The following is a 25,491-nucleotide window of genomic DNA, read 5'->3' on the forward strand; positions in this document are numbered from 1 at the left end:
TCTATCCATGATCGATTCGTTTATCATTAATGATGTTAGATAGCAATTTCCATTACGCCACTGTGTCAAATCGATAAAGCTGATCGACATACCTGTGACAAGATAATAATTAAATTGGTGCGGTATACGCGACGCTCGATGGTGAACAACTAGATTGTCTTCGATTACTTCTGCTTCACTCTTGGCTCCATTTTTCTTTTTTTTATCACTGACATGTTTGTAACTTAAGAACAATCTCCCTCTTTCATCGGATAAGGTGTCACGGCGCTCTCAATTGATTATTGCTTCTGTATGCCTTGCATGGAAGTATGTCTGCGATTTGCAATTATTATTACTTGGATTGTGTATTCATTTGTGCAGATTAAAGCAGCGAATTCTTATATCTATTGACTTTATTAATCTCATTGGATTTTTTTCATCTAAAATTGTCACACTTTTGATTTACCTTTATCGGGTTTTACGTTTTTCTTTCTGCTAGCATTGCTACATGTTCATTATTAAGAAATTTTATTCTACCCACATCTTACTTGATTTCAAATATTGAATATTTCTATTAAACAAAATGTGACTATTTTATATGTATGGTTAGTGTGAATCGTGAATATATAATTGTTTTGCTGTTAAATATTTTTATTAATTTGCAATTAATTTTTTGTAATTATTATAAATAATATCAATAATTTCCATGTTATAAAGTACTGATAGTTACCGAAGATAGATACTGAAGGTTTCTGAGGTTTAATTTGTTGTTTACAGAGAAAAAAATAATAGTTATAATATTTATCAAAATATAATGTCTTCTGAAAAATAGATTTCTATTATATCAGCAGTTAATATATTTTTTAATGAAAGAAAATAGAAGTATATCTCACATGGATTACTTTTTTTATATATGTGCATTTTTTATTAATGTCTATCTAGATACTATCGATAATGTACAAATTCAACCATTTATTATAGTAAATTATAAATTGTACAATCGATTACTTATAATTACTACTTATAGTTAAAGTTTGTAAAAATATATTAGAGATCTTTAAGAAGCTTTATGTGTATGTGCCAATCGAAAGATTTTCACAAAAAATCACGAGGCTCTCTTTCGGCTTCTGTAATCTCCATTTTCACGTAAACATATTTAATATTAATAGATCATGTCTTATACACAATAATAAATAAAATAGATTTGGCGATGGACTCTACGAAATTCTCGATCAGTCCATTTTTTTTTTAAAGGCATCTTGGCTAATTACCGCTCGCCAGCATAATTTCTTAAGTCCGTAAATTACTAGGACTAAACTCAGTATATAAAATATTGCGACGTCTATGCTGTAATAATGAACCACGTTCATATGCCTGAAATATACATAATTTACATTTAATTTACTTAATTGCTTCAATTTCATATTAGATTCGTTTTTAAATTGCCAGGAAAATTTTGGAGTTTTTGATTATATGCTTGAAAAGTACTATAACTAAAATAACATTATAAAAAAAAGATTACCTCATAGAACTTTTCAAATGATCTGCTCCCCTATGCTTGGCAACATGTTCTACCCACCATGTAGCCAATTCTGTGGGGCCAATCGGCAGATCGCGCAGCAACACGCTTCTCTTCTTAGCTGCTTCTCTGTACGAGTTATTGCGATTTGCGGCCACTTTAAGTATACCTTCACGAAGTGTATTGATGGTTATACCAGCCAAGTCCATTACCAAAGCGTAACCCAATTTTTCTATGTTAAATAAATATACTTAATATAATTCATCTACATTAACTACCCAGTAAACAAAATGTTAGCAATATTGACAGATCGGCAGCAAATTCAATCAAATCGCTGCCGATCTGCTAACATATTAATTAAATAAAAATTTCATTAACTATAGTAAGACATATTTATGGAGTATATAGAGCGATTAGCAACGCGCAAATTATTTCTTTTACTTTAGAATATTCATCTCAATTCGATTTTATTCTGACTCTTATGTATAGTCTCATGCCTATTATTCTTCCAAGATGATACTCGAACATTTCTTCTTACCAATATTACGATTATTCTGAGTCAGTCGCTATTTAAGGCGATGTACATTTTGTAAGAAAGAACGAAAGGATTTACCAGCTTGCGCTGCGTTTCCGTCGTGATCGCAGAAGACCGGCAGAACCAGAGTCGGTGCTCCATGATAAGCTGCTTCGTGCAGGGATAACAGTCCACCGTGAGAAACGAAGGCACGCAGCTTGGAATGCCCGAGCAACTCCTGCTGCGGCCACCAGGCAGCCGTCCTCACATTCGCCGGCAGATCTTTGATCTTACCACTCTCCCACTTCCAGACAACATTGTACGGCAGCGTAGAAAAGACCGCAACGAAGATCTGCCGTAGCGCCTCCGGCATTCCGGAAGCCCGCACTGACGATCCCATCGAAACAAACACGAAGCCTGCAAAAGTATGTTTATTCAATCTCCCCGATACTATACGTACGCATTCAATCTGAGATTCTCTTGCGTGTTTGCTAGTAGTCGCACGAGCCAGTGGAGGAGAAGATAACATAAACGTGATGCAAAATGATGTCAATCTCATTGTCTTGGGACAGAGCTTTTGCATGAAACGCGAAAGATGTTTAAATGATAGTATTTTATATGTGTTTGATACTCTTCAATCAAAAAGAGTTCAGATTAAAATAATTAATATACTTCTAAGGAATCCTAAGGAAGAGATAAAATAAGTTTCATTATATAAAAGCTAAAAGCCTGTTGCTAATGCTAAGTGCTATTGTTCGGAATTGAGTGTTTAGCTTTAAGTTACGAAGAGCTTTTTTTATAAAAGGCACTTTAACGAGCACTTGTTAACGGTCACATAAATCTAACGAGAAGGAAGAGAATAAGAGTAACGTAACGGAAAGAGAAATGTGCTTGTGAAATTACCGCGTCGCAGGAAGGACTCCAAATCGGAGCTTAATTGCATCGCTGGTCTGCAATGGAGGCACGCCACGTTTATGACGTTCGATAAATAAGGTACAGAATCGCCCACGCCATAATGACTGTTCTGCAAAGTTAAGGGGACCTCCCTCGTCAGACTGTGCAAATCAGCGGGTATATGATTACCTATTAAAAGCAAAGTACCATTGAGTTATATGAGTGTTATAAAGTAAAGATATTAGCGTACAACTTTTATCCATCAAAGTCAATGAACAACAGGATACGACAGATAAAGTTGATTTAGTGTCTCACCGAGATATTTTTGAAGAACCGGTTGAAGATGGAAGGAAAGTGTGAACCAATGCATAATCCTTAGAGTGAACAGACACGCCACGTTTAAGATTCTTTGAAAAAAATTCATGTCTTGCGTAATCGTTTTACCGAAATACGGCGTCACGGACCACGGTGATGGATTGCCTTGTCGCATAAGAGACCCGCTATATAGTGCCACCTGTAAAATAACAGTTCCGTCTTTCCTTTTGTTTTTTGTTTGTTGTTAATGCGCAATGAATGCAATTGATATTAATCAAACAAAAATCTTGATTCTAGAGAAAGGAAAGTCAGTAGAAATTTCTCTTTTTTTTTTTAATCTCGCGCGCGCGCGGTGAAAAGGCACCATTCCATCATTATACAAGCTCATTTATCGTTATCAACATTATTAAGTAAATTGGTGAAGAAACTCGATATATAAAAACAGAATGGTTAAAGTTTAGACTTGGCGCACTTCTAGGATTGTTTTAACACATCGGGATTTATGCTGTTCTAATTATTTCACACTTCGTCTTATTAGTAGATATAGTAGTGACTATAGTCGTGCAAATAACACGGTATATCCACCGTTTACTTTTCATTTAGCTGGTAACGACGGGATGTGATGAGCAAACATGTTTTTGTGCATACCGCGGTTGTGAAGTAACCACGATAGATGTATAATTCCGTTTTGATTTCTCTATGAAGTTTTATAGACAAACTGAGGAAAGAATTTTATGCCATTTTTTTCTTCGAAACTTGTTTCGCTAATATCAAGAATTTATTCACAAATTTTGTTTAAAATTTTGCACTTTAAAGATTTATTAAACTTTTTCGACAAGTATGCAATTATTTATCAGTACTCAATAACTAGTTAGTTAGAAAATCGATTCTTTATTATAAAATAAATCATAATACAAAGAGGATCAATGAAAATGACTATTATTATAATTTGTTGTGTTATCATCTTTATAACAAAGCTAAAACATTGCGATAACTCTAATAGGGATCGATGCGGTACGATAAAGTACAGTTTAAACGTAAAATACTGCAGTGTATATTGCATTGCTACGATTTTTGCTTTAATAGCTTTTGCTTTTATACGACTTTTATAAATATAATATTGCTTGATAATTGTGTATCGCGAACGCGCTGTTGGTTCGAATAAAAGTAAATTTACTGTTATCGCCGATAAGCTATAACAGAGAATCGAAGCATAATGGAAAGCTCGTCGCGCTGGTTATAGCGGCGTGAATCGTTCTCTGCGGTTCGGCAAATGGCTTATTACCGTGTTCAGCATAATCGTCGGCACGTTTTCGCCGTGAAGAATCCCCAGCAGGCATTCGGGGTAAGCGCCGTCGACCACCGCGACGTCCCATCGAGCATGCGGATCGCCATCCGGTCTTCTTAAGCCGACGATCGACGGCGTGTCGCGCAACAGAGACTCGCAGGACTCCCAAGCGTATCTCATGACGTCCCACGGCGAAACCGGAAGCTCGTTCCGGAATCTGGCGCCCACCAGGTCCCACTCGGATGTGAAATTCTCGACGTAAGCCTACCATGAAATACGGGTGATAAACACGCACGTAAATAACATATCTGTGACAATTCGCACTATTGGTCTGACGTCAGCGCGAAAATTACTTTCGCAATTTAACGCGAAAATGATATTTAATATACTTTATTATGAAACTTGTTTGCCGTTTCAAACTTCCTCATTCTCAAAGATTGTTCACAGAGCGAAAAAGTGTTAAAAATATTGCAAGTTTCCGTTACTTTTTTTTTTAAAGAGATAATTTTGTAACACACTGTTGCGAATAACTTTTTAAATTAAAAATTTCTATCGACAGATTTTTGGGATAAAACTCAGCATTGAGAAATGATGATAGCAATAACATTTAAATATAAGATACGACATTATTTTAATAGAAATGAAATAGATAGATAAGAACAGAAATACGCAGAGATCTAAAAAAGAAGATAATCAACAGAACCCTCGCGCAAACCAAGGACTGGCACGATAAATGCGGCATGTAATAAAATTAAATGAGTTAAGAAGCAAATTAATAGAAAAGAAGAAACGACAAGCGAGATACAATTGTCCGTGATGATTTCGATAGATCAGGATTCTATCGGGTCCGTATGAGAGACACACGCACGCGTGGGTGGATCGTAAATCACCTCGAGAATCGACGGTACAAGTTCATGAAGACCATTATTTGCCGCAGGACCGGAGAAAGCGCTCAGTAATGTGACATTATGCCCTCGCGACCTCAGATTCGTACCAAGGGCGATGAAAGGCACTGTGTGGGATTTGGTACCACCCATGGTGGCCATCAGGATGTTGTATCCTAGCACGGGCTCGATCAGCAGAGAACACCCCACGAGGAGAGCGAGTCGATGCGCGATATGCGCCATCCTCGCGATATTGTCCGTTATCGATCTGCGAAACAGTTCTCTTTCTTCCCTCGCACGCGTATGTCACGGCGATAGCGTACCAACGCACAATCAACCCTTCATTGAAGAGGAACACTCGCTTCGTGGCCTGGCATTATTCTTTTATCGCGGACAGTCCTCGTTACACACGATTGCGCGCTTTCGTCACGAACTCTTTTGCGCATCGACAAAGCGAGAAACGCCGCGACACGCAAATATCCGTATTTTCTTTGAAGCGTTTCCGGTCGGATAATCGAGATGAGATCCGGTAGGAATAAAAAATCCCTTACGCTCCAATTCACGGTAAATAGCGAGCCGTTCTTTATCCACGAATAATCACCCTTTCTTGTTACATTCGATCGCTGGTCGGTCTCGTCGTTGTGAATTCTCGCATATCCTCTGCTTTGTACTTTTTTGCACTTACAAGAATTATGTCTCGAACGCACTGATAGAGTTGAGACGTGTGTTCCAGAGTTAAGCACACGCGGTCTTTAAATGAGAATAACGAAGGTTGTCAGACTAATTATCATTTTATTTCACTACCGAGAAGAAAAACCGAAATTTGAATGTCTGTGATAAATTGCTCTAAAATCTGCCGTAGCTTGCGGCAGACAAGCTTGTTTCTTTTAATCTTTATTCGCTTCCAAGAAGCGTTTAGTTAAAAATTGTACAGTTTCAGAGATAATCTCTTCTTCTGTGCGTGTTTTGTTGCGGTTGCGTTGTCAAAATTGCTGCTGGAATTCTTCAGAATAATCTCCGTGTTACGGAATTTTATGAAAAGACTCTTCCACAGATTCTTTTGATTTTTGAATGAAGGATTGACCGTGAATAATTGTTCTGATCTTTTCTTTTATCCGAAGAAATAGGAATGATTTATTTTGCAACGAAACAGTTTTATCGATATTGATTAACTTCACTTTCTTTTGATGCTTCTGCGCGTGGTAAGTTTTGATTATGCAAACTTATATAATGGAAACCCAAACTTCCGATATCTGTTTGAACACCAAAAGTATTTGAAACAATATATAACGTATTAAAGTTTTATGCTCGACTGCTTTCACCGAAAAGCTATGAAAATTGCACAAAGATGTATCGAACAGAAGAATTGCTTTTTATTGTACTTTTACTCCGTGCGTTTTATATTTAGGCAACTTCAATATTTCATTCTTTTTTTGCTAAATTTTTACTGAGAGTGTTGCATATAACACGTTTAAAATATCTTTACATAAGCTAATAATGAGAAATTTCTGTTTAAAAAAAAATTTTTTTTAATTTTAATGCAACGTAAAGCAGACGAAGTCTCGCTACAAAAGTACAGTTTTATAAAATATTCAATCGTTCCAGAAATCTTTTCGCTCCTAATAGCTTTCGAGGAACTTCCTGCTTCGCGTGTATCTGTTTGTTCACGCGTATCTTCTTCGGAACCTTTCTCTCGGCGAGTAACTTCAATTTCTTCGACTTCTTTCAGTGCAATCAGCGCTTGAGTAGGTCCGGTAAACAGAACAATGACGCACAACTTTTCATTCCCGAGATGCTCGATTTTTTAAATTGTCTGCCGTTCGTCAGGAAATTCTCGCGATATCGAAATGCGGAAATTTGAACGCCAAATTCGAGACCGTCCGTCTCATTTTTGCGCTCAATTATTTCTCCCTTTCTCCTGTCAGATGAAGATCTTCTGGTCTTTCCTTTCGTCTGACCTTCTTTACCCCTTCACGCGATTCTTGAGAAGAATCGTGCGTTAGTCTTAATCCTCAAACTGTACAGGCGCGGGCGACTTTCACTAATAATATTTCACGTCTTATATGCGCGATCGCTCGTCTTGATAATTCAATCTTGGGAGTCGATAGATCGATGCTGCATCCTGCGTTAGGCTTCTCATGTCGTCACTCAATCTGTCTTTAAACTTTCGAGATCGAGATATAAAGCGAATTACAATTAATCATCTCCTTCTCAATTATCGATCTATCTACATTGTAAACAGAGACTTTATCATTCGCAGTTGTATTTTAACTTTTGTCACCATTTAAATCTCTATCTTGATTTATCACCGAATCTGTTCGCGTCTCATAAAACTTGTTACTCGAGCACAAACTATTTCACGTCGCCGGACTGCCTGGGCAGTCTTCTTTTTGGCTAATTCACTTATTGGTTTCAATAATTAAATGTTTGTTTGAAGATACAGAAACTTTCAGTGAAATGTTAAAGAAAGCTCTGGCTTTCGCGTCGAGACTTTTAATTCGCGAATAAATTCGATTGTGATGGCCTCGCCACACTGCGATATCATCACTCTGACCGACTTTTGTTAGTCTCTCTTCTGTTTTGATTCCTTCCGGATTGTCCCGGTTTTTCGGTGATTTCGACGGACCGCAGTCAGCAGTACATCCTGTCACACGCTTGCACGCGTATTTTTTTTTCCACTTCGCGGTGGGATCAATGTATCGAGTTTCGGAAGCGCGGACCTTGAAATCGATAGCGACAGCGAACTGCTCGCTCGTGAAGCTCGCGTATCGCCGAGCGTGAAAGTTTGACTGTGCCAGCAGCAGCTTTAATGATCAGCTGGACTCTAGAGAGAGAGTTTTACCTCCCACCTAAAACGTTCCTCATCGTCGCTCGCGTGTCCGAGGATGTTTGGTGTCTCTCGGGACGCACCTATCACTCGGAGAAGTGAATACTCATTGATGCAGCATACATTTTATTAATACAGAAACTTTATAATTATACAGTCAACAATACGTTGTTATTGAAAAACTCATTCTTTTTTATGATTTGTCAAATCGGTAAAAGGATATAAAAGTATCATTTGCTTTTTTATTTATCCGCAAACAGTTAATGGTTAACGATATTATTATATTTATCTTGTTTTTAGTTTGACATAAAATATCATCCATTTAACATGGTTTACTCAATTAAAAATTTGAGAAATTCACGAAATCATTCTTCCGTATATATCGTTCGATCTAGAGAGGATCGCCTTTCTTTTGTTTTATTTAGAGAACGGAATTGATTCGCCAGTGATTATCGGTGATACCATCGCGATGCCTCCTCCTTTCTCCATTCGCCCGACTTGTGTCGATTATATACGCGGTTAACTAGATAATTTACAGTCATCCTGAATACTTCCCTATAACGAGTTTGAATTTTTTATCGTTTTTATTTCCAAATGCATCGAGAGTCAAGGTTTAATAGCAGCACGTAATTAATGATTCGATTATATCTATGCAGTTTGTAACTTACGCTTGAATTAAATGTAATTTATTCAGATTGCAATATGAAATTCGCACTATTTATTAGCAATTTGGCAACGATTTGTAATTTTATTGATTTGATATAATTTACATTTGAACTCAACTGTTATTACTGCTACTTTTCCGTCGATACGTAACATCTCTTTATTACTTCCGTTCCTATTCGAAATATTATAGAATTATGATCATCTTTCCGTTACATAATTTGTTATTCTGTCATTTTGAAATCTCAAAACTTTTACCAGCTGTTCTCTTGGTCAATCATTATGTTTGATCAGGAATTCTTATAATGTAGAGTGAACGCGCCAAATTATAATCAGAATCTCGGAGGCAGGAATGAAATGGCGCTACTTAAAGAATTAGGACAGATTTCACTGATTTGATTAGAACAGAACTACGTCTCGTATGAATCTAATCTACCGTGATGATGGCTTACATTGTGCGTCCAATTTGAGAGTAGAAAACAACTATCGATTTTTGTTTTCAAGTTGATTTTTAATTAACATTTGAAGTGTATGCCGTGACATCGATGACATAGGCGCTATCCTTAAATTTGCATTTATTCTTTATTTAATTTCACAATTTTTTATACTTGTACCTATTTTTCATAAATTATATAAATTCTCTTTATCATTATTTCTCTCTCTTACAAAATTTGTAAAAATGTCGGCTTTATTCCGACGATTTTTATCTAATATATTTAACGTAGTAAGCATTGCGCACGAATTGACATTATTTCAATAGTACTATTGATCGTCACAAGATTGAGTAATTCAATTAGAGATAATTAAGCACACAGCATTTCCCCATTCAATAATAGCTGTCCTGCATAATCTATGATAATAACGAGTTCGGACGCATTAATGCTGACCGGTGTACACTGAAAGCTACACAATCGCACACAGATTGACGTAAAAGCATGCGCATAGCGTACGAGCAATGTGACCAGTGAGATATTTATCAGTATAAGTTATCATTGACTATTACTTGACAGAATATACATTTCCATCAATCAAGATGTCTATATTATGTTTCTGTATTTGAATAACATTGTGTGCAACAGCATTCGAGGCTGCATCAACGCGCACTAGCGCGTCCAACCGATTTCGCTATTTAGATTACACACAAATCAATGAGTATTCCGCACCTCATCGATCAAATTTATCTCCTGCCATCTCTGCGCGTGTAGCCATAATTATTAGACCGCGCATGGCGTGGCACATCATCGTGCAAATCCGCATTTCTGCGCATTAGAGCCGCGTAATTGAAATCGCGCACGAATTAACTCGTTAATATTCCACAATGTCATCCTATACAATACTAGATTTTTAGTTTTTTTTTGCAGCGTTTTTCCGTTTTATGATTATTCATTCGCGAGTGAAGTGATCGCGATCTGTTCAAAGCTTGTTTCCACACAGACCATTTCTCTTAGTAGGAAACGTTTTGCGTTTCACGGATTGTTGAATCGCCAAATTGTCGCACATCCGATTTTACAAAGCTGAAGTCGGATCACACACAGTGGACCGTCTAAACGTTTCTGTGTTCGTTCAAGAAAATTGCTGCTAGTTTTTGACGACTTTTCTTTGCTTCGGTTGCTAAGCTAGATCGTGCTAAGATAATTGCTGATTCAGATCGTAACGATTTAGGCAATGATTCTAGTTTGATCGACTCTTTCTATGGTTTTATCCTTTTAAGATAAGTAGTCTTTTGCGCTTCGAGTGAAAACGGGATCTAAGTTAAGAAAAAACAAGTTTAGCTAATATATGTATGTAGTCGTAACATCATTGAAACGAGATTGCGGAGAAAAAGTGAACGAGAAGGGAAATTTATTACGTTCTGGCCTATTTAATATATTAGATAACATATATTATATTAATACGTATATTTATAGAAATTATAGAGGAAATTATTCTTGAAAACTTTTATTTACTAGGAAAACAAAAGTGAATGACGTAAAACGATTTACATTATATCATTATATTGCATACTATGCGAATTGCGGTATTAAAAATCTAGAAATAGTAGACTATTAAATTATATTAATTTTTTATTACATTTGTGATTGAAATAAACTCAATATTCCGATTTATTAAAATTTTATTTGAACCACATTTTTTCTGATATTCGCGGTATATTTTGGATATTTACAAATTGCTATAAATACGAGGCTACATTAAAAACAAGATACTGATTTAACACGGAATTGTTTTAGATGGCAATTATGTGAATATTAATTTGAAAGTGCCACTTTATATTTATTAATATCATAATGTTTTTCTAGCAGCTTATAATTATTTTCATGTTTTTCTTAATAAAATCTGCATTTTTATACTCAGAGCTTTTATAATAATTGCACAAAATTTACATTATTATCTTTAAAATATTTATAGCTGCATAAAATTGATTTATGTGGCGTGAGCAGCATATTAATATCGAATAAGTAAAATTTGGTTGTAGCGTGGTCATCATTTATTATAATTTCTCATATTGTGGTTTTCTGTAAAATTAATTAATTGAAAACGGGACAGTGAAATTTGTGCACTAATGGTAATTAGTTTTATATTTTGTGTATATATTTTATATATACATTACACACAATACTTCTTCTATGACATATATTGTTCACATATTAAACACACGCACAACACTTGTTTTTCTAATATTTATTGTAATATTTGTAAAAATTGTCTTTTTACAACAAAATTTTTATTGTGCATAATATAATCAAATCAAAGCGCCTTGATCGTAAGAAATAGGAAGCGCCTTTTATCGAGGTAACTTTCTAAAATATCTATCTTCTTAAGGAATCATGAAAAGAATGCCGGAATATCGCAGAAAAAATGTTTATTGATGCTGTTTACAATCGTCACTCTTGGCACTATTCTGATTTCACGATTCTCACGATTTTAATACTCTCTAATAATTTAGTATTTGCGTAAAATGACAAATTGCGCGCGACAAATCAGATTTAAACGGTGAAAGATTCGAAGGATAAACACTAATTCTTTTCGGATTTACGTTAGTTGTCAACTGTGGTGAATCATGAAGCGATTTTTGTCCCTCTCACCGCGAAAAGTACTAGCGCACGATTGCGCAACGAACCAAACTTTCCCTCACATTGATCGAATTTCCGAGTAGATAGTCAATATTCGAGAACCGCTGTATGTAGCTCGCGTTTATTATGCATATTAGCGATTATCGGTAATTGATATGTGCCGCAGCAATATTCAGACAGATATCTATTAGTTTGCTATGTCCGCACTATTTCGTCAGTAATATTGTATTATATGTAATCTTGCAACACATCTTAGTAAAATATTATATAATGTGCATATTATATTGTGATATATGTTAAAATAGCCAAATCGTAATAATTATACTTTTATCTTACAATATAATTTTTATTGTATTTGTTTTATGAAATTTATATTAATAAAATATGAATTGAGAAATGAATTACAATTCATATAATTTTGAAACATTAAAAATACGTTCACATTTTCCAAAAGCTTTTTAAAATCAACGATTTATATTGTATTACAAAATAAAAATGGAAACAAAAAGTAAAATATAAAATAAAAAATTTGACGAATTTTAATAAAAAGCTTTTCACGCTTTTAATATTGTTAACAAAATTTAAATTTTTTCGATAAGCTTGCAACAGTAATTTCTCGGTAAAACTTTCTATTTTATCCAATTCGTTGTATTATAACATCTATATTACGTACGTATTACATCGTACGTATTACACTGGTTAATGAACGGGATCAATCGTTTTTTAGGCTGGATTGCGATAGTATTCTATATTTCATTAAGATCGTCACATTTCTTACGGTAGCCTTCATTAATTTTTATGCGGCCTGAGAAAACCGGTTTTTTTTTCGTGTTCTGACTTCGCGTCTTATGAGTATGGCCACTCGTATCTGGGTGATATCCGGTTTCGTGTATCGTTTTCTCGTCTGAAGCCGTCTCGAGTTTTCGGCGTTCGTCGTAGAAAGCGACGCGCCGCGAGCGTATCGTATCGTGAATTCTTCCACGTGCCAATTTATACGCTTCTATTCGCGAAGCTAAGCACATAATCGAATGATGTTGATCGGAAAATAGCGCCTTCCGTAATTTCGATACGCTCATAGCTCGTTTTATTGCGCTTGCAATACATTATTTTATAAAATATTGTTTAATAATTGTGATAAAGAATTTTTTAAGAGGTGTTACAGTATCTCGCTTTAAGTGAATAATAAATAAATCCTATCTATCACATTAAAAAAATTCTCGGAGTGCAAAAAAGTTAATCTCTATGAATTTTAATACTTATAAGTCAATTTTTTTTTAATTATCCGAAAATATTAACTATTTTTTTCTAAGATATTATTTTAAATTAATGATATCAAATAGATATACAGTGACCACCTTAGACTTAGTGATCGAAGTATCTATTAAACTAAGCAGATCTGTTCGCATCCGATCGTTTCAAATAGAATGATTGTTTGACTTCGAGTTTATGACACTACGAATCACAAAGTAATATTTCTCTCAAAGTATTCGACACTTCCTATGAAACTGCGCATTCAACAAAACTCGTTTAATTAACACCACAATCTGTCTTTAGTAATCTTTTCCCCGATAAGTATGACAATAGCACTTCGTATTATCTGTATTCTGTTTGGCGAGACTACGATTCCGTAATGCTTGTGTACATTCTCTATTCTGCAACGCCAAGGGCATGCACATATCTAAATTGCGTAAAATCTTAATTGATATACTTATTTGCGAGAGAATTAATGTTATTAAAAGCAGAACAGTAAACTTGAAATTTAAATTTGCGCTTTACAAATTCTACAAATTACTTCTATAAATTTTTAAAGTTTTTAGGATTATGGAAGAAAATATTCAACACTTTTAGTTTTAATCTTAAATTTTTAGAAAGTATAAAAGCGTAATTAAATTATTTTAAGTCAGAAATATACCAAATAGAGGAAAGTTGTGAATAATTATACTACCTGCAGCGAAACGACGAAATATCTCTTCGCTGTAAGAGGTAAGTTTAAAGCTATAACATAAAAAATAAATCTAGTTAATTAAAATTGCGTAATTTTACACATTTGAATATTCTATGATATAAATGAGAGATGCGCATTAAAAGTTCGAAAGTAGAAATTTGATTGAACTTGATAGAACTTTAACAAATCTAAAATTCTTCTGGGATCGAATTGCATCGCGATGGATAAATTGGCTGAAATAACAAAGCTAATTTTTTTGGCAGTTTGTTAAACCAAACAAATGGAATGCAATCTCAAATAACAATTTAAGATTGCAATATAATAATTAAGTAATAATATTCAAAAAAATAAAATAAAATTAATAATTAAATTAAATTATTAATTAAATTAAATTAATAAAATAAATAAAGTTAAATTAAATTAAATTAAATTTTATTTATTTTATAATTAAATTTAAGAACATAAATTTTATTTATTTTGTAATTAAATTTAAAAACATTAATGATTGCTATCATTATTATTAAGTAATGAAAGATAATCATATTACAATTGTTACTGCTAAAATCTCAACTAATTATTGTTATTCAAAAAGCATTATCTGCAACGACTATAGTTCACGCGAACAAAGACTATTATTTGAAATTTTACTTTTATCGAAAAATATATTGTATCATTTTTCACAATTACGCGAGAAATATTCCTATTGTTTTTGTTTGTTGATATTCTTCCTTTTTTGATTATAAAACTAGACAATGAAGACTATGAATTATAAAAAAAAAAGAGAGTGAAACCGTAGTTAAAAAACATCAATAATTAAGGTAACCGAGAAATAGTTTGTTAAATCAATTTTCTCAATTTTTCAATACAGCTGCTTTAATTTTAGAAATGTGTAATACATTTAAACAACTTCAACATTTACTTTGATAAACGAATAAGCAATTCATGTCGAAGATTTGAGCATCAATTCAAGAGTTTTTCAATTCTAGAAAAGTAAATCTCACTAAAACAATCTATACAGAAAATGTTAATAAGAATTCACGGAGAGCAGCGATGCGAACGCGTCAGTACCTCACGGTAACTGCAAATTTTCTTCGCGATTTCACTTTCTCCAATGTGGCATAATTGCGCGTGTTACGAATCGTAATGCTCGATTCCGCGCGACATGGTCGCTCGTGTAATGCAATCGCGTGAACGTGTTTCAACAATGCAGAACTTGCGTACGCTTTAAGCACCTCTTACGCGCATACAACACATACGACATATTTATCGGCATTTCAATAAATCGACAGATTTATCTCACAATCAGCAACATGATACGCGCGCATTTCAATAATTAAAACTGTAATGTCTTTTTAATTTTAATATTTTATGTAATGATACTTTTTTTTACATTTTTTATAATATCACATATATAGAACCTTAACTTGCAATCATAATCACGTATGATGTAATTAAGCTGTAATTAGAATCTTACATTTATATTTTGTTGGATACACGCTGTGCACATGGTTATGTATTAAAACGTGATGAAAGAGAATTCGAAACATTTCCGTTCGTGGGAAATTGGAAATTCTCTTATACGTATACGTAATTTTGTACGTAAATTTATTTAAAAAAAATGTTTTTATGGTGAAAGGATACAAAATATAAAGAATTAAATATTCGTAGAAATTTACGTTGCACTTTACTCACTGTTTGAGCGTATTTAAAGTGATAGAATAATAAAACGTCAAAAATTTTAATAACTGGCAGTAAAATTTTTTATCTCAAAATTTAGTGGAAATGTTAAAAGCTCGTTATAATTGCAATTATACGAGTATATTAAAATTATAACAAACGATTTAGCATACTTATCATTAGCGCATGCAGCAACTTTTTAATTAATATCATTGAAGCAATGCTAATAAAAAGTAGAACAGCTGGAATGTATTCCTATTGAAATAATAACTGTGAATAACTGAATAGAAACAAAGAATGAAGGAGCAACACACCGAGATAAATTGTTTACTTACTGTGAAGACTTTATTGTCTCCGTAAAATATAGAATAATTGCTTATTTTTTACACAATTTATATCACAGTCTTCAAACATGAATGGCAGTCAGAACAACGTCGAAATTCCATACATTTCTACATTAAGCAATTGAAAGCATAGGAAATTTTTTAAATTAGATAAGCATCAAATGAGAAATTATGCAGTGAAATTTTGTTTTCTATATTCAAATAGATTTGGCTTTAATTTTAACTTTGTATTTGTCGTTTTGTTTTTAAAAGAATTAAATTAAAAAGTAAAAAAGTATCTGTTACTCAAATTATTTCATTGTGATAAAATTGATGTTAAATTATTAAAAATATTTATAGCTAACAATAAGAGACAGAAATATAATTCTCCTGGAGAATAATCTGAAAGAAGGAAAAAGTTTTAACCTAATCTAACCTAATCTAATCTAACCGTGCATAATGCTATATAAAAACTTATTGGCATACGTAGCAAAATAAGGGATATATTCATATCAGATGAAAATAACAGAATTGAGAACAAAAAATGCAAATAATAACTAAGCCCATTGCGAGGTATTGTGCAATTATTTTGATTACACACACTATAGAAAACAAGCAGTTGTAGAGAAATAACATGTGCAGATTAAAATAATATTTAAGCACATTTATCTCTTATTTCAATCCATCTATATAAATTTTGAAATTGCACTTAAATAATAATCTCTTTAGTGACATTAAGCCAATTTTGAAACTTTGAAAGCTGTAAAATAATTTTGGATGTAAAAAAACCGAACATGCAAACTTGTTATTTTTAGTATGCAAATTATTCACATTTCTAATAAAATTTCTATTATTTGCATTTCGTCCGGAGTTCGATATAGTATCTTTTACAATAAATAAGAGCAAAAATAATATATTTATGCATAGTAGATAATTATCGGTGCGATCGCGGAATTTTAATTGCGTGGAGCTATCCATATAATTAAAGCCACGATATTTCGAGGCATTGCTACTATACCTTTCACACTTTTCATCCAATTTCTACTTGTATGCAATTAATTACAGCTGCTCAAATGAACGAGCAGCTACGTTGCTTAGAGATTGTGTAGAGTTTCAAGCGGATAACCCAATTTTAGGAAATTGATTGTGTAACCATTAGCAAGAGTTTTATTTCTTACCTTTTTTGGTATCTTTCTCGCTTGGGCAATCAAATTAATAAAAAAATGATAAAATAAAAAAATTATAAAAAATATAATTTTGCATATACGTGGGTTATTTAAACAATTTTCGCAATAAATAACATAAATATAGATTTTGGAGAATAATTAATTCAAGTTTCTGAAATCACTAAGACTGTAATCATCTCATTGTTAGATAAATTTTAATATCAAAACTAATGAATTGTGTATGAAAAAGCTTTCCGCAAAATAAATATTATGTTTGCGATCAAAATAACGAGCGTTTCTATACAAGTGGGAATATCAATAAATTAAAGTCTGACTTACATTCTTTTTTCACTGATGAAAAAAATTCCTTTCTGGAAAGAGATTTCCGTCCGATAAAAAAATGAAGGAAACAGTTGCTGTGTGTGTGTGAATATTTTTCAGGCCTTGACGAATTCGAATTTTATAATAGGATAACTTTGGAGCATCATTGGTCCAAGTGCATTGATGAAAAATTCTAAGAAAGATTATATTAAAAAATAAGAATAGTTTCAAAAGATATAAACCGTTTATCTATTTTATTTTGAGAACTTTTTAAAGGACCCATGTATTTAAATAAATATTGGATTAGTATATTTTTCTACCTTGAATCATGCCTTAATTAAGGCTACTTCTAATTGTTATCCCAGCATCTTCAGTATCATTGCTCCACGTACCATCCTTCCCCTCCTTGCTTTATTATTCATAATTAATAGAGACAGGCGGCATGCAATTCGATTTTTCTGTTTTCTTTGCTAACTGCTGGTTGATGTTCTTCATCTCTATTTTTTCTATTATAGTTCTTCCCGTGTTACGGCTATCTTTGTTCGTCCTCAAATCCTTATTGATGAAAAACATTTTTTTCCAAGCGCGAGTGAACTGGATATTCATACTTGTATATATTATCGGATTGTAGCAGATAGAGGATTTTGCGAGAAGCGCTGGCATCATCGCTGCGACATACGATACTTGTACCTGCGGTATGAATTAATCGTTCTTTATGAGCTTTTATAATCCTTCAAAGCGCACCATATAAGTAGAAAATTAATTAAGTAGTTAAAAGGCTATTGGTGTGTCGGCTATTATATCCCGATATGGTTAGACAATTATAGGGAGGTCAGTCTTTCTTGACCTCGTCAATTAGACAAAAGAATTTCGTCACGTAAATGTATAATGTAATTCCATTTCTATTCCATTCCATTCTATTCTATTCTATTCTATTCTATTCTATTCCATTATGATTTTATCATTTATTTATCTCACCAGTGTTTTAGATTTACATTTAGATTTGATCTTATCAATTGGAACATAATTTGACAATTTTTTTTAGAACGTTGACTTTGTCATGATTGGAAATACTCACGTTGAAAAAAACTAAGAGCGCAAGAATGGCGTAGGGCGACCAAGCAAATAGAAAAGCAAGGATCATTAAATACACCATCTTTGTGATTTTTGCTTCCCGTTTAGTATTTCTACTTCCTAAAGCAAAAGGAATTATCAAAAACAACAAAAGTTAGTGAAAATTTTTTTAACTAAAATTTTTAAAATTAAAATTTAAGGAAATTTATTGTTTTACGTTAAAATTGGAAAAGTATGTACCAGAAACTCACCTATTCTTTGTCTTATTTTCTTCAAAGTTGTTAGTATACCGCAGTAACTACTAATAATTATTGCGAGAGGAAAGAAGAATCCAAAAGTGAATAAAAATCCAATGTAAGTATCATTATGTATCTCAGGATCGTGCAGGTCCCAGGATACGCTGCAGGATATATTACCTGCTTCTATGCCATAACTCCCCCAATTAACAAACGGTGGTAATGAGAGGGAGAGCGCATATATCCAAACGAATAACACCAATGCGTAGGCATGCCTAGATAAAAAATAACGAAATTCCAAAGATAAATATTTAACATAAGCACATAATTTACAATAAATGTGAAAGAGAATTAATTTTATATATATAGGATACAGAGTTTTTCAATGTTTTAAATTCCCACTTTTAGTATACAAACAAAATAAATTACTTTCTTATTTAATATCTTTATATCTTTCTTATTTATTATATTATCGGATTGTAGCAAATAAAGGATGTTTTGCAAATTTTATAACAAAGTTTACTAATATTAATTAGTCAATTTATTTATTAGTTAGTCAACATATTAATTTAGTCAATTTATCGTCAGCCGTCGTTTAAATACTATTTATGTAATTAGTAAATGTTAATAGTGCAAAATATAGGATAAAAAAGAAACTAATTTATTTCAACATATCTACAGAAATCAAGTATATATGCTCGCTTTTGATGTTATAATCCAAAATGGTCACAGTGTATGACGAAAGCCTTTCTAACTCGTTAACGCAATGGTTGAATCGTTAGTGGAATAAAGGATTTATTTTCAAAGTGTATTATAAATCCGTCTTATCCCCTTTGTACTAGCATTTTTTTATTCATAAAACAAGGCAATTTCTTCGATAACAAGCAGATCATTTTTAATCCATTGTTAATTGCAAAAATATATGTTGGAAAATAATTCTTGTCTTATTATAGAACAAACTTGTCGCGAAAAGGAAAGCGCGGATTAATACATGTAAACATGTAAATGCGGCAATCGTATGTCTCATATAGGGTGCGTTCCACTTAACGCCCGCAACGCTCCTAGGATCATTTTATCCTTGTTTTTCATCGAAAGTTAAACGAGGATAAAATGATTCTAGGAGCGTTGCGGGCGTTAAGTGGAACGCACCCATAGACGCGCGCTAGCGACTGATAGCTCTCTCTCGTAGGCGATTGTGGCTGACCGTTGTGAGCTCACCGGGATAAGGATCGTATGGATATAAAGATATACATATATAAAGATAAATAAGATAGGATTAATTTTACTTTTTAATTAATTTAGCAAGTCTGATCTGCGTTAGACACTTCGTTTTCTCTTTCTTTTGTCATAATAATTATTGTTTCTAAAGCGAAAGCTCAGGATCAGAAAACAGTTTTTTTTATACAGAGAGATGTCTCGTGTATGTGGTCGACACCATAATCTTGCAATTTCTGCTTTATAAAATAAAACTATCTTTTTGTTTACTAAAACACTGCGATTAAACTTATTTTCTAATACATATTTTTTAATATGAATATATTAAAAGGAAAGAACCTTGAGATGCACTTTAATATCGCATGACAATGCTGTATTTCACAAGAAACAGAATGACTCGTGATGTCTTTGATGAATAAATAAAAAATTAAAAAAAGTTACGTGATAAATGATAAAAGAAATGGAAAAATTAACGTAATTAATAAAATAGTAATAAGAGAAGGGGATCAAGAGCCGACGCTGGATGTAAATGCTTCTTAAATCTTCTTTATTTAAAAGAGTCGAGTAAACGTTTTTGTCGTCAATCCGATCATCTTCAGTACAAAATCTGGAATTCGAAGAATTGTGAGAGTCTTATAAAACAAAACGTTGGAAGTCGTCTTCTAATGTAGCTGTCATTTTATACGAGACAGAAATATGTGTGAAGACATGCGTAATCTTTGACTAGTAGTCTGTTTAAAAGATTGTGAGCTACTGTGTACTCTCAGACTACTAGTCAAAGATTACACATGTCTTCACACATATTTCTGTCTTGTTTGAAATAACAGTTATATTATTGGGAATACACAGTAGCTCACAATCTTTTAAACAAACTACTAGTCAAAGATTACACATGTCTTCACACATACTATTTCTGTCTCGTATGAAATAACAGCTACATTAAAGGACGACTTCTAATGCTTTGTTTTATAAGACTCTCACAATTCTTCGAATTTCAGATTTTGTACTGAAGATGGTCGAATTGACGACAGAAACGTTTACTCAACTCTTTTAAATAAAGAAGATTTAAGAAGCACTTACATCCAATGTCGGCTCTTGATTCTCTTCTCTTATCACTATTTTATTAATTATTGTGAGCCTTTAAACAATTCTTGTTAACGTAATTAATTTAATAAAACTTATCGCAAACTCATATAAAATTATGTTTCGAAGGTGTTCATGACTACTTCGCGGATATGATGAGCAATGTCGCTTCTCGGAAAACGTTGCGATGAAAGTGCGCGATGGAAAGTCAAGGAATGCATAAATTAATCACTACGTCGTGCGTCACGTTTGTATCATAATTGTTATATTGTCATAACAAAACAAAAATTGTTTACCGAGAGTTATATTAGGAACAGGAAGACGTTGATCCATGTTGTGAATGAAAATAAATTGTTGCTATCTTTTATATTACAATAATATGATCATTGATTGTTTACCTTATCGATATTGTCTTTGTCGGATATTTCACCAATATGTACCTCTCAATTGCCATCATTGTTAAATTACCGATACTGGCGAATCCCATTGTAGACATAAACGCAGCGTACCTATAAAGTTACAGAATCAGCAAAAATTTCCCTAATTATATGTACATAGCACGAATAATTGAATAAAATATTTTTACGATAATTATTAGTGAATCAATCTTAGATTTATGATATCTTTTATTTTTTTATAATTAAAGAAAAAACTATACATTATTAAACTTTTTAGTCGTAAATTACTTGAGCAAAAAATGGTTAATATTTTAATTAAAATAACATGAGAGTTTCCTGATGAGATAAAAAAAGAAGGCTATCACAATAAAACTGACATATGAGTTTTTAACATTTAAATATTTTTATTTTAGACTGCTCAGTTGTTATTGTAACAAAAAATACACACATGGTACTTTTTATCGATTGTGTCTAAAGTTATGCACACTGTTAGTTCAATTATTCTAACAAATTTTATTATTTTAAGGAATAAAAGCTTTTATAAACAATGTCAGTTTATTTATATAATAAATAATATATACCATAGGCACATTTTGTGACCCCAATACCATTCACCTGCGATCGCTGACACGAATGCCATAGGATTTCCCAGGATAGCTACCAAAAAATCTCCAATCTGTTGCAGTAAACACATCAGAGATTATAAATACACTTAAAACTGTTTATATAAACCAATTGACATCAAATTTTATTATACATTTTAGAATGGCTATTTTTTCAAACTTAAAGCTTGAGGACAAGAAATCGATTACATTGCCTCAGTTTTCGAAATTACGCATAGTAATTTTGTTTACGCCAATTAACAAGTATCCATTGATAAGTCTCGAATGGAATGATGAATAGATAAATGGTGAATAGTATATCAATAGTGTTGTCTATATTTTTCAATAATTTGATTGAGTTTTCAACATAGTAATAGAAAAGCTTCTCTTTAAATTATATATATAGTTATAACTTGAAAATATGGATATGAAAATCATATATTTATCAGTCGATCTGAATATATTAAGCACTCTATATATGTCTATACATGACTTGCATATTCGTATCGTTAGTGAAACTTCGTGGTTAGTGATAATTTAAGTATCCTCGTCGCTAATCCTCTTCCTTTTTTTGTCCTACTCATCTCATTAAGGAAAAAGTTATCTCTGATTATGTAACGAAACACAATAGGATGCCGCATAAATTACGGTCTAGATGCTGCATAAAATACAAACGATCCTATAGAAGAGTTTTTTATTCTTATTTTCTACCTAGAAGTGACTTGACATTTGAAAATATTTCTATTTAATATAAATTTCAGAAATACTGTGCGTCTTATACATCTTGATATACGTCTTGAGAGATTTGCATTTATATACATTTTTTAATTAAATAAAAATTACTAAAATGTTTTATATATTTTATTAATTAATTACCTTCAAGTATAGAATTATTGTAAAAGCCGTTTTTAAAAATCTGCGATATATTCAAATACTTGAGAATTTGCAGGTCACTGCAGTTTAGTTTTAAAATTCGTTCGACAAATGATGATTTCCCACAATACTTCCGCTAAGTAAAAATCAATTTCAAGTTGACCAAAATAGTTGTAGATTAAAGATAGCTGCAGAAGTTGGAAACATTTTTATAGTATCTACGAAGTTTTATTGATTAAGTATGTGTTCAATATATACCACTTTAAATGATTAGATTTCTCTTATAATTTGTCATATGACAAGTAGTTGCGGGTAAAATTAAATTACTTACATTAAATGAGAAATCGGCATCAATTTACAATGCAAATTGTGTGACGGGGAAATTATTTGTTCCTGGTATTTAAACATTTCAAACCAAAATTAGCTAAAAAAAGCAATGCCATCGTAACGCTTTAAATATTACTATTTCCGCAACATAAGGCCGAATGTTTTTGCAATATATTTGCTTTTCTCGATGTACGGCAATTAGATTAAAATTTAATTAATGAATAAATAGATGTGATCGCGAAGCTCTTCTAAATTGCAACCCTCTTTTTTAAAGATTATTCGTGAAAATGCACGAAGACCAATACAGGAGATGTACAATATCTCTCTCCATTAATTACAGATTTATTAAAGATCTTGGTTATGAAACTTTCAAAATATTGGATACTCTTCGGAGTGCTTGCAGCTAACAAAGTTAATAAAGCTTTATATAGTCTTCATTTTAGTTTACGAACTTGATATTATGAAATTGTGTATATGTATATTAATATGTATGTATGTGTCAAGATAATGTACATACACTTGTTTGCTCTCTCCTAAGATAAATCGAATACAAATTCGTCCGAAATATCGCTAAAATATATCACCGTTATTCTCTCGAATCCTACACACACAAAAATTTGATTTTATTAGGTATAATTTTTACAATCTTTGTTTGTAATTTACGTAAACATGAGAAACGAAATTTGCCATACATTAAAGCGGAAATTGTGTCACGAAGATCACAAGTTGTTAAAATTGCAAATTTAATTTGTCGCACATTAATTGTCAAAAATCAAATTAAGCAATATGGTAATACTCACTACCATATTGACGAGCACCACGTTGTTCGGTGTCCAAAGCACATCCATGTCCCTGAAGACCGCTAGGATGACCAGCAGGTTAAAAAAGAACCCGAAAAAACCGATGAAACCGAGTACAATTGCCGCGAAAATATAAACACCAGGTGTTGTTTGTTGCTCGACGCTGAGAACGTCGTCCAAAAAATTGGCGCTCGCATTCAAGAACATACTTTCTATCGTCGAAAAGATTTTTCGGTATTAACGGGCGGAGAGAATCGGGCAAAGCGAAGCTCGATCGATGATAACAGCGAATCAACATCCGTGAAAGATCCGCGACTCACTTGATCACGAGTGATAAGTTCGGCGGAAAGACAAGTGGCAGCGAACGCGGCAAATCTGTCCCGTCTGCATGTTCCAAAGTCACGCCGCTACCCTTATAAAGGTCGATTAGAGCCGCCTCTGCCGCACTCCCCCCGGTCATCCGGCAGACAACCAACCCCCACAGGGTGAAAAAGCAGCATGCGCGCGGGTCACTTGAATCGGTGTTTTTTCATCCAAGTACGTGCACTCACCGGAGAATACACTCATTTTTTTTATTTATAATCATATAAGCATAACTCTTTTATGTGGATAATTTTTATACTCAAAGTCTTCACGGTCGAAACCAATCGTAAAGCTATTTAATTAATTCGTTCTTTATTTCTTTCCATGTGGTTTCTGTCGATATCGATAAAACAAAACTACGGGATCGTACTTACAAACGTTTGTCGGAGTTAATCGCGTTTAATTGACTCTGTCTTTTTAATTAACATTTATGGGGGATTTGTACCTTCCTTTGTATCGATGTTTTAGTTTTACCAACATTCGTTGGCTCGAGCAAAGCTCGCTGTAATTTAGCTGTTTGTCTTTCTGTACTCCCAGTTTTTGAACGATGTAAAAGCTTAATCAAAGTTCACTACCAACACAATCGATCTTAGATACGTCGATCGGAAAAAATTTTGCGAGATTCCGAAATGCGTTTTGTCCGCAGAATAATTCTCCACTGCGCTCACATACAAAACTCGATACTGTCGTTATTATGCAGCGCTGACAATTGTACGTCTTCGCTGCAGATGAAATTCCATCTGGTTCTCTAAAGTTCGCTGAAGTTACGAGATATGGTATTATCTTGCAAAATAATGGTTCTTTTCTATAAAAATATAGCGTTCTTGGATTTTCCGTGTATTTGGATTGATTTCGCGACTTATCGAAGAAAGACGTTACTTCCTGTTTTTTATTGGCTCTCTATTCCTCGACCAAATGCACATTTGTCGACAGTTAAAACTTCCAAAAAATTATAGAAAAACTTATCTATAGAAAATTAATATTAATATTGATTAATTTTCAATATAATAAATAATCGAAAAGTTGATGAAACGGTGCTTATATAAATCTAATTTTTTTATATTAAACAATGCGATTTCCATTTATTTTTTCTTGCATATTTTTAATTAACATTTTTTGAAAATTAAAATCGAG

General features: G+C 32.9%; 3 protein-coding genes across 3 annotated transcripts in view; 1 reads left to right on the top strand and 2 right to left on the bottom strand.

The window, feature by feature from the left end:
• Positions 1 to 25,491, top strand: part of LOC105673042 (uncharacterized) — a 143,909-nt gene that overhangs the window by 12,982 nt on the left and 105,436 nt on the right. The window lies entirely within an intron of this gene.
• On the bottom strand, positions 444 to 10,262 carry LOC105673022 (UDP-glucosyltransferase 2-like). The gene is made up of 7 exons (XM_012368352.2): positions 5,400 to 10,262; positions 4,507 to 4,773; positions 3,222 to 3,420; positions 2,916 to 3,095; positions 2,112 to 2,429; positions 1,502 to 1,730; positions 444 to 1,353 (listed from the first exon to the last, which is right to left on the bottom strand). Exons 1-7 carry the CDS (start codon positions 5,634 to 5,636, stop codon positions 1,212 to 1,214), a joined length of 1,572 nt encoding a protein of 523 aa, XP_012223775.2. The 5' UTR covers positions 5,637 to 10,262; the 3' UTR covers positions 444 to 1,211.
• LOC105673023 (green-sensitive opsin-like) lies at positions 15,879 to 24,923 on the bottom strand. The gene is made up of 7 exons (XM_067354783.1): positions 23,995 to 24,923; positions 21,974 to 22,068; positions 21,393 to 21,503; positions 18,712 to 18,971; positions 18,465 to 18,580; positions 17,707 to 18,076; positions 15,879 to 17,579 (listed from the first exon to the last, which is right to left on the bottom strand). The coding sequence occupies exons 1-6, from the start codon at positions 24,199 to 24,201 to the stop codon at positions 17,801 to 17,803; spliced, it is 1,065 nt and encodes a 354-aa protein (XP_067210884.1). The 5' UTR covers positions 24,202 to 24,923; the 3' UTR covers positions 15,879 to 17,579; positions 17,707 to 17,800.

This window comes from Linepithema humile, chromosome 5 (assembly GCF_040581485.1).
Source record: "Linepithema humile isolate Giens D197 chromosome 5, Lhum_UNIL_v1.0, whole genome shotgun sequence".
Lineage (NCBI taxonomy): Eukaryota > Metazoa > Arthropoda > Insecta > Hymenoptera > Formicidae > Linepithema > Linepithema humile.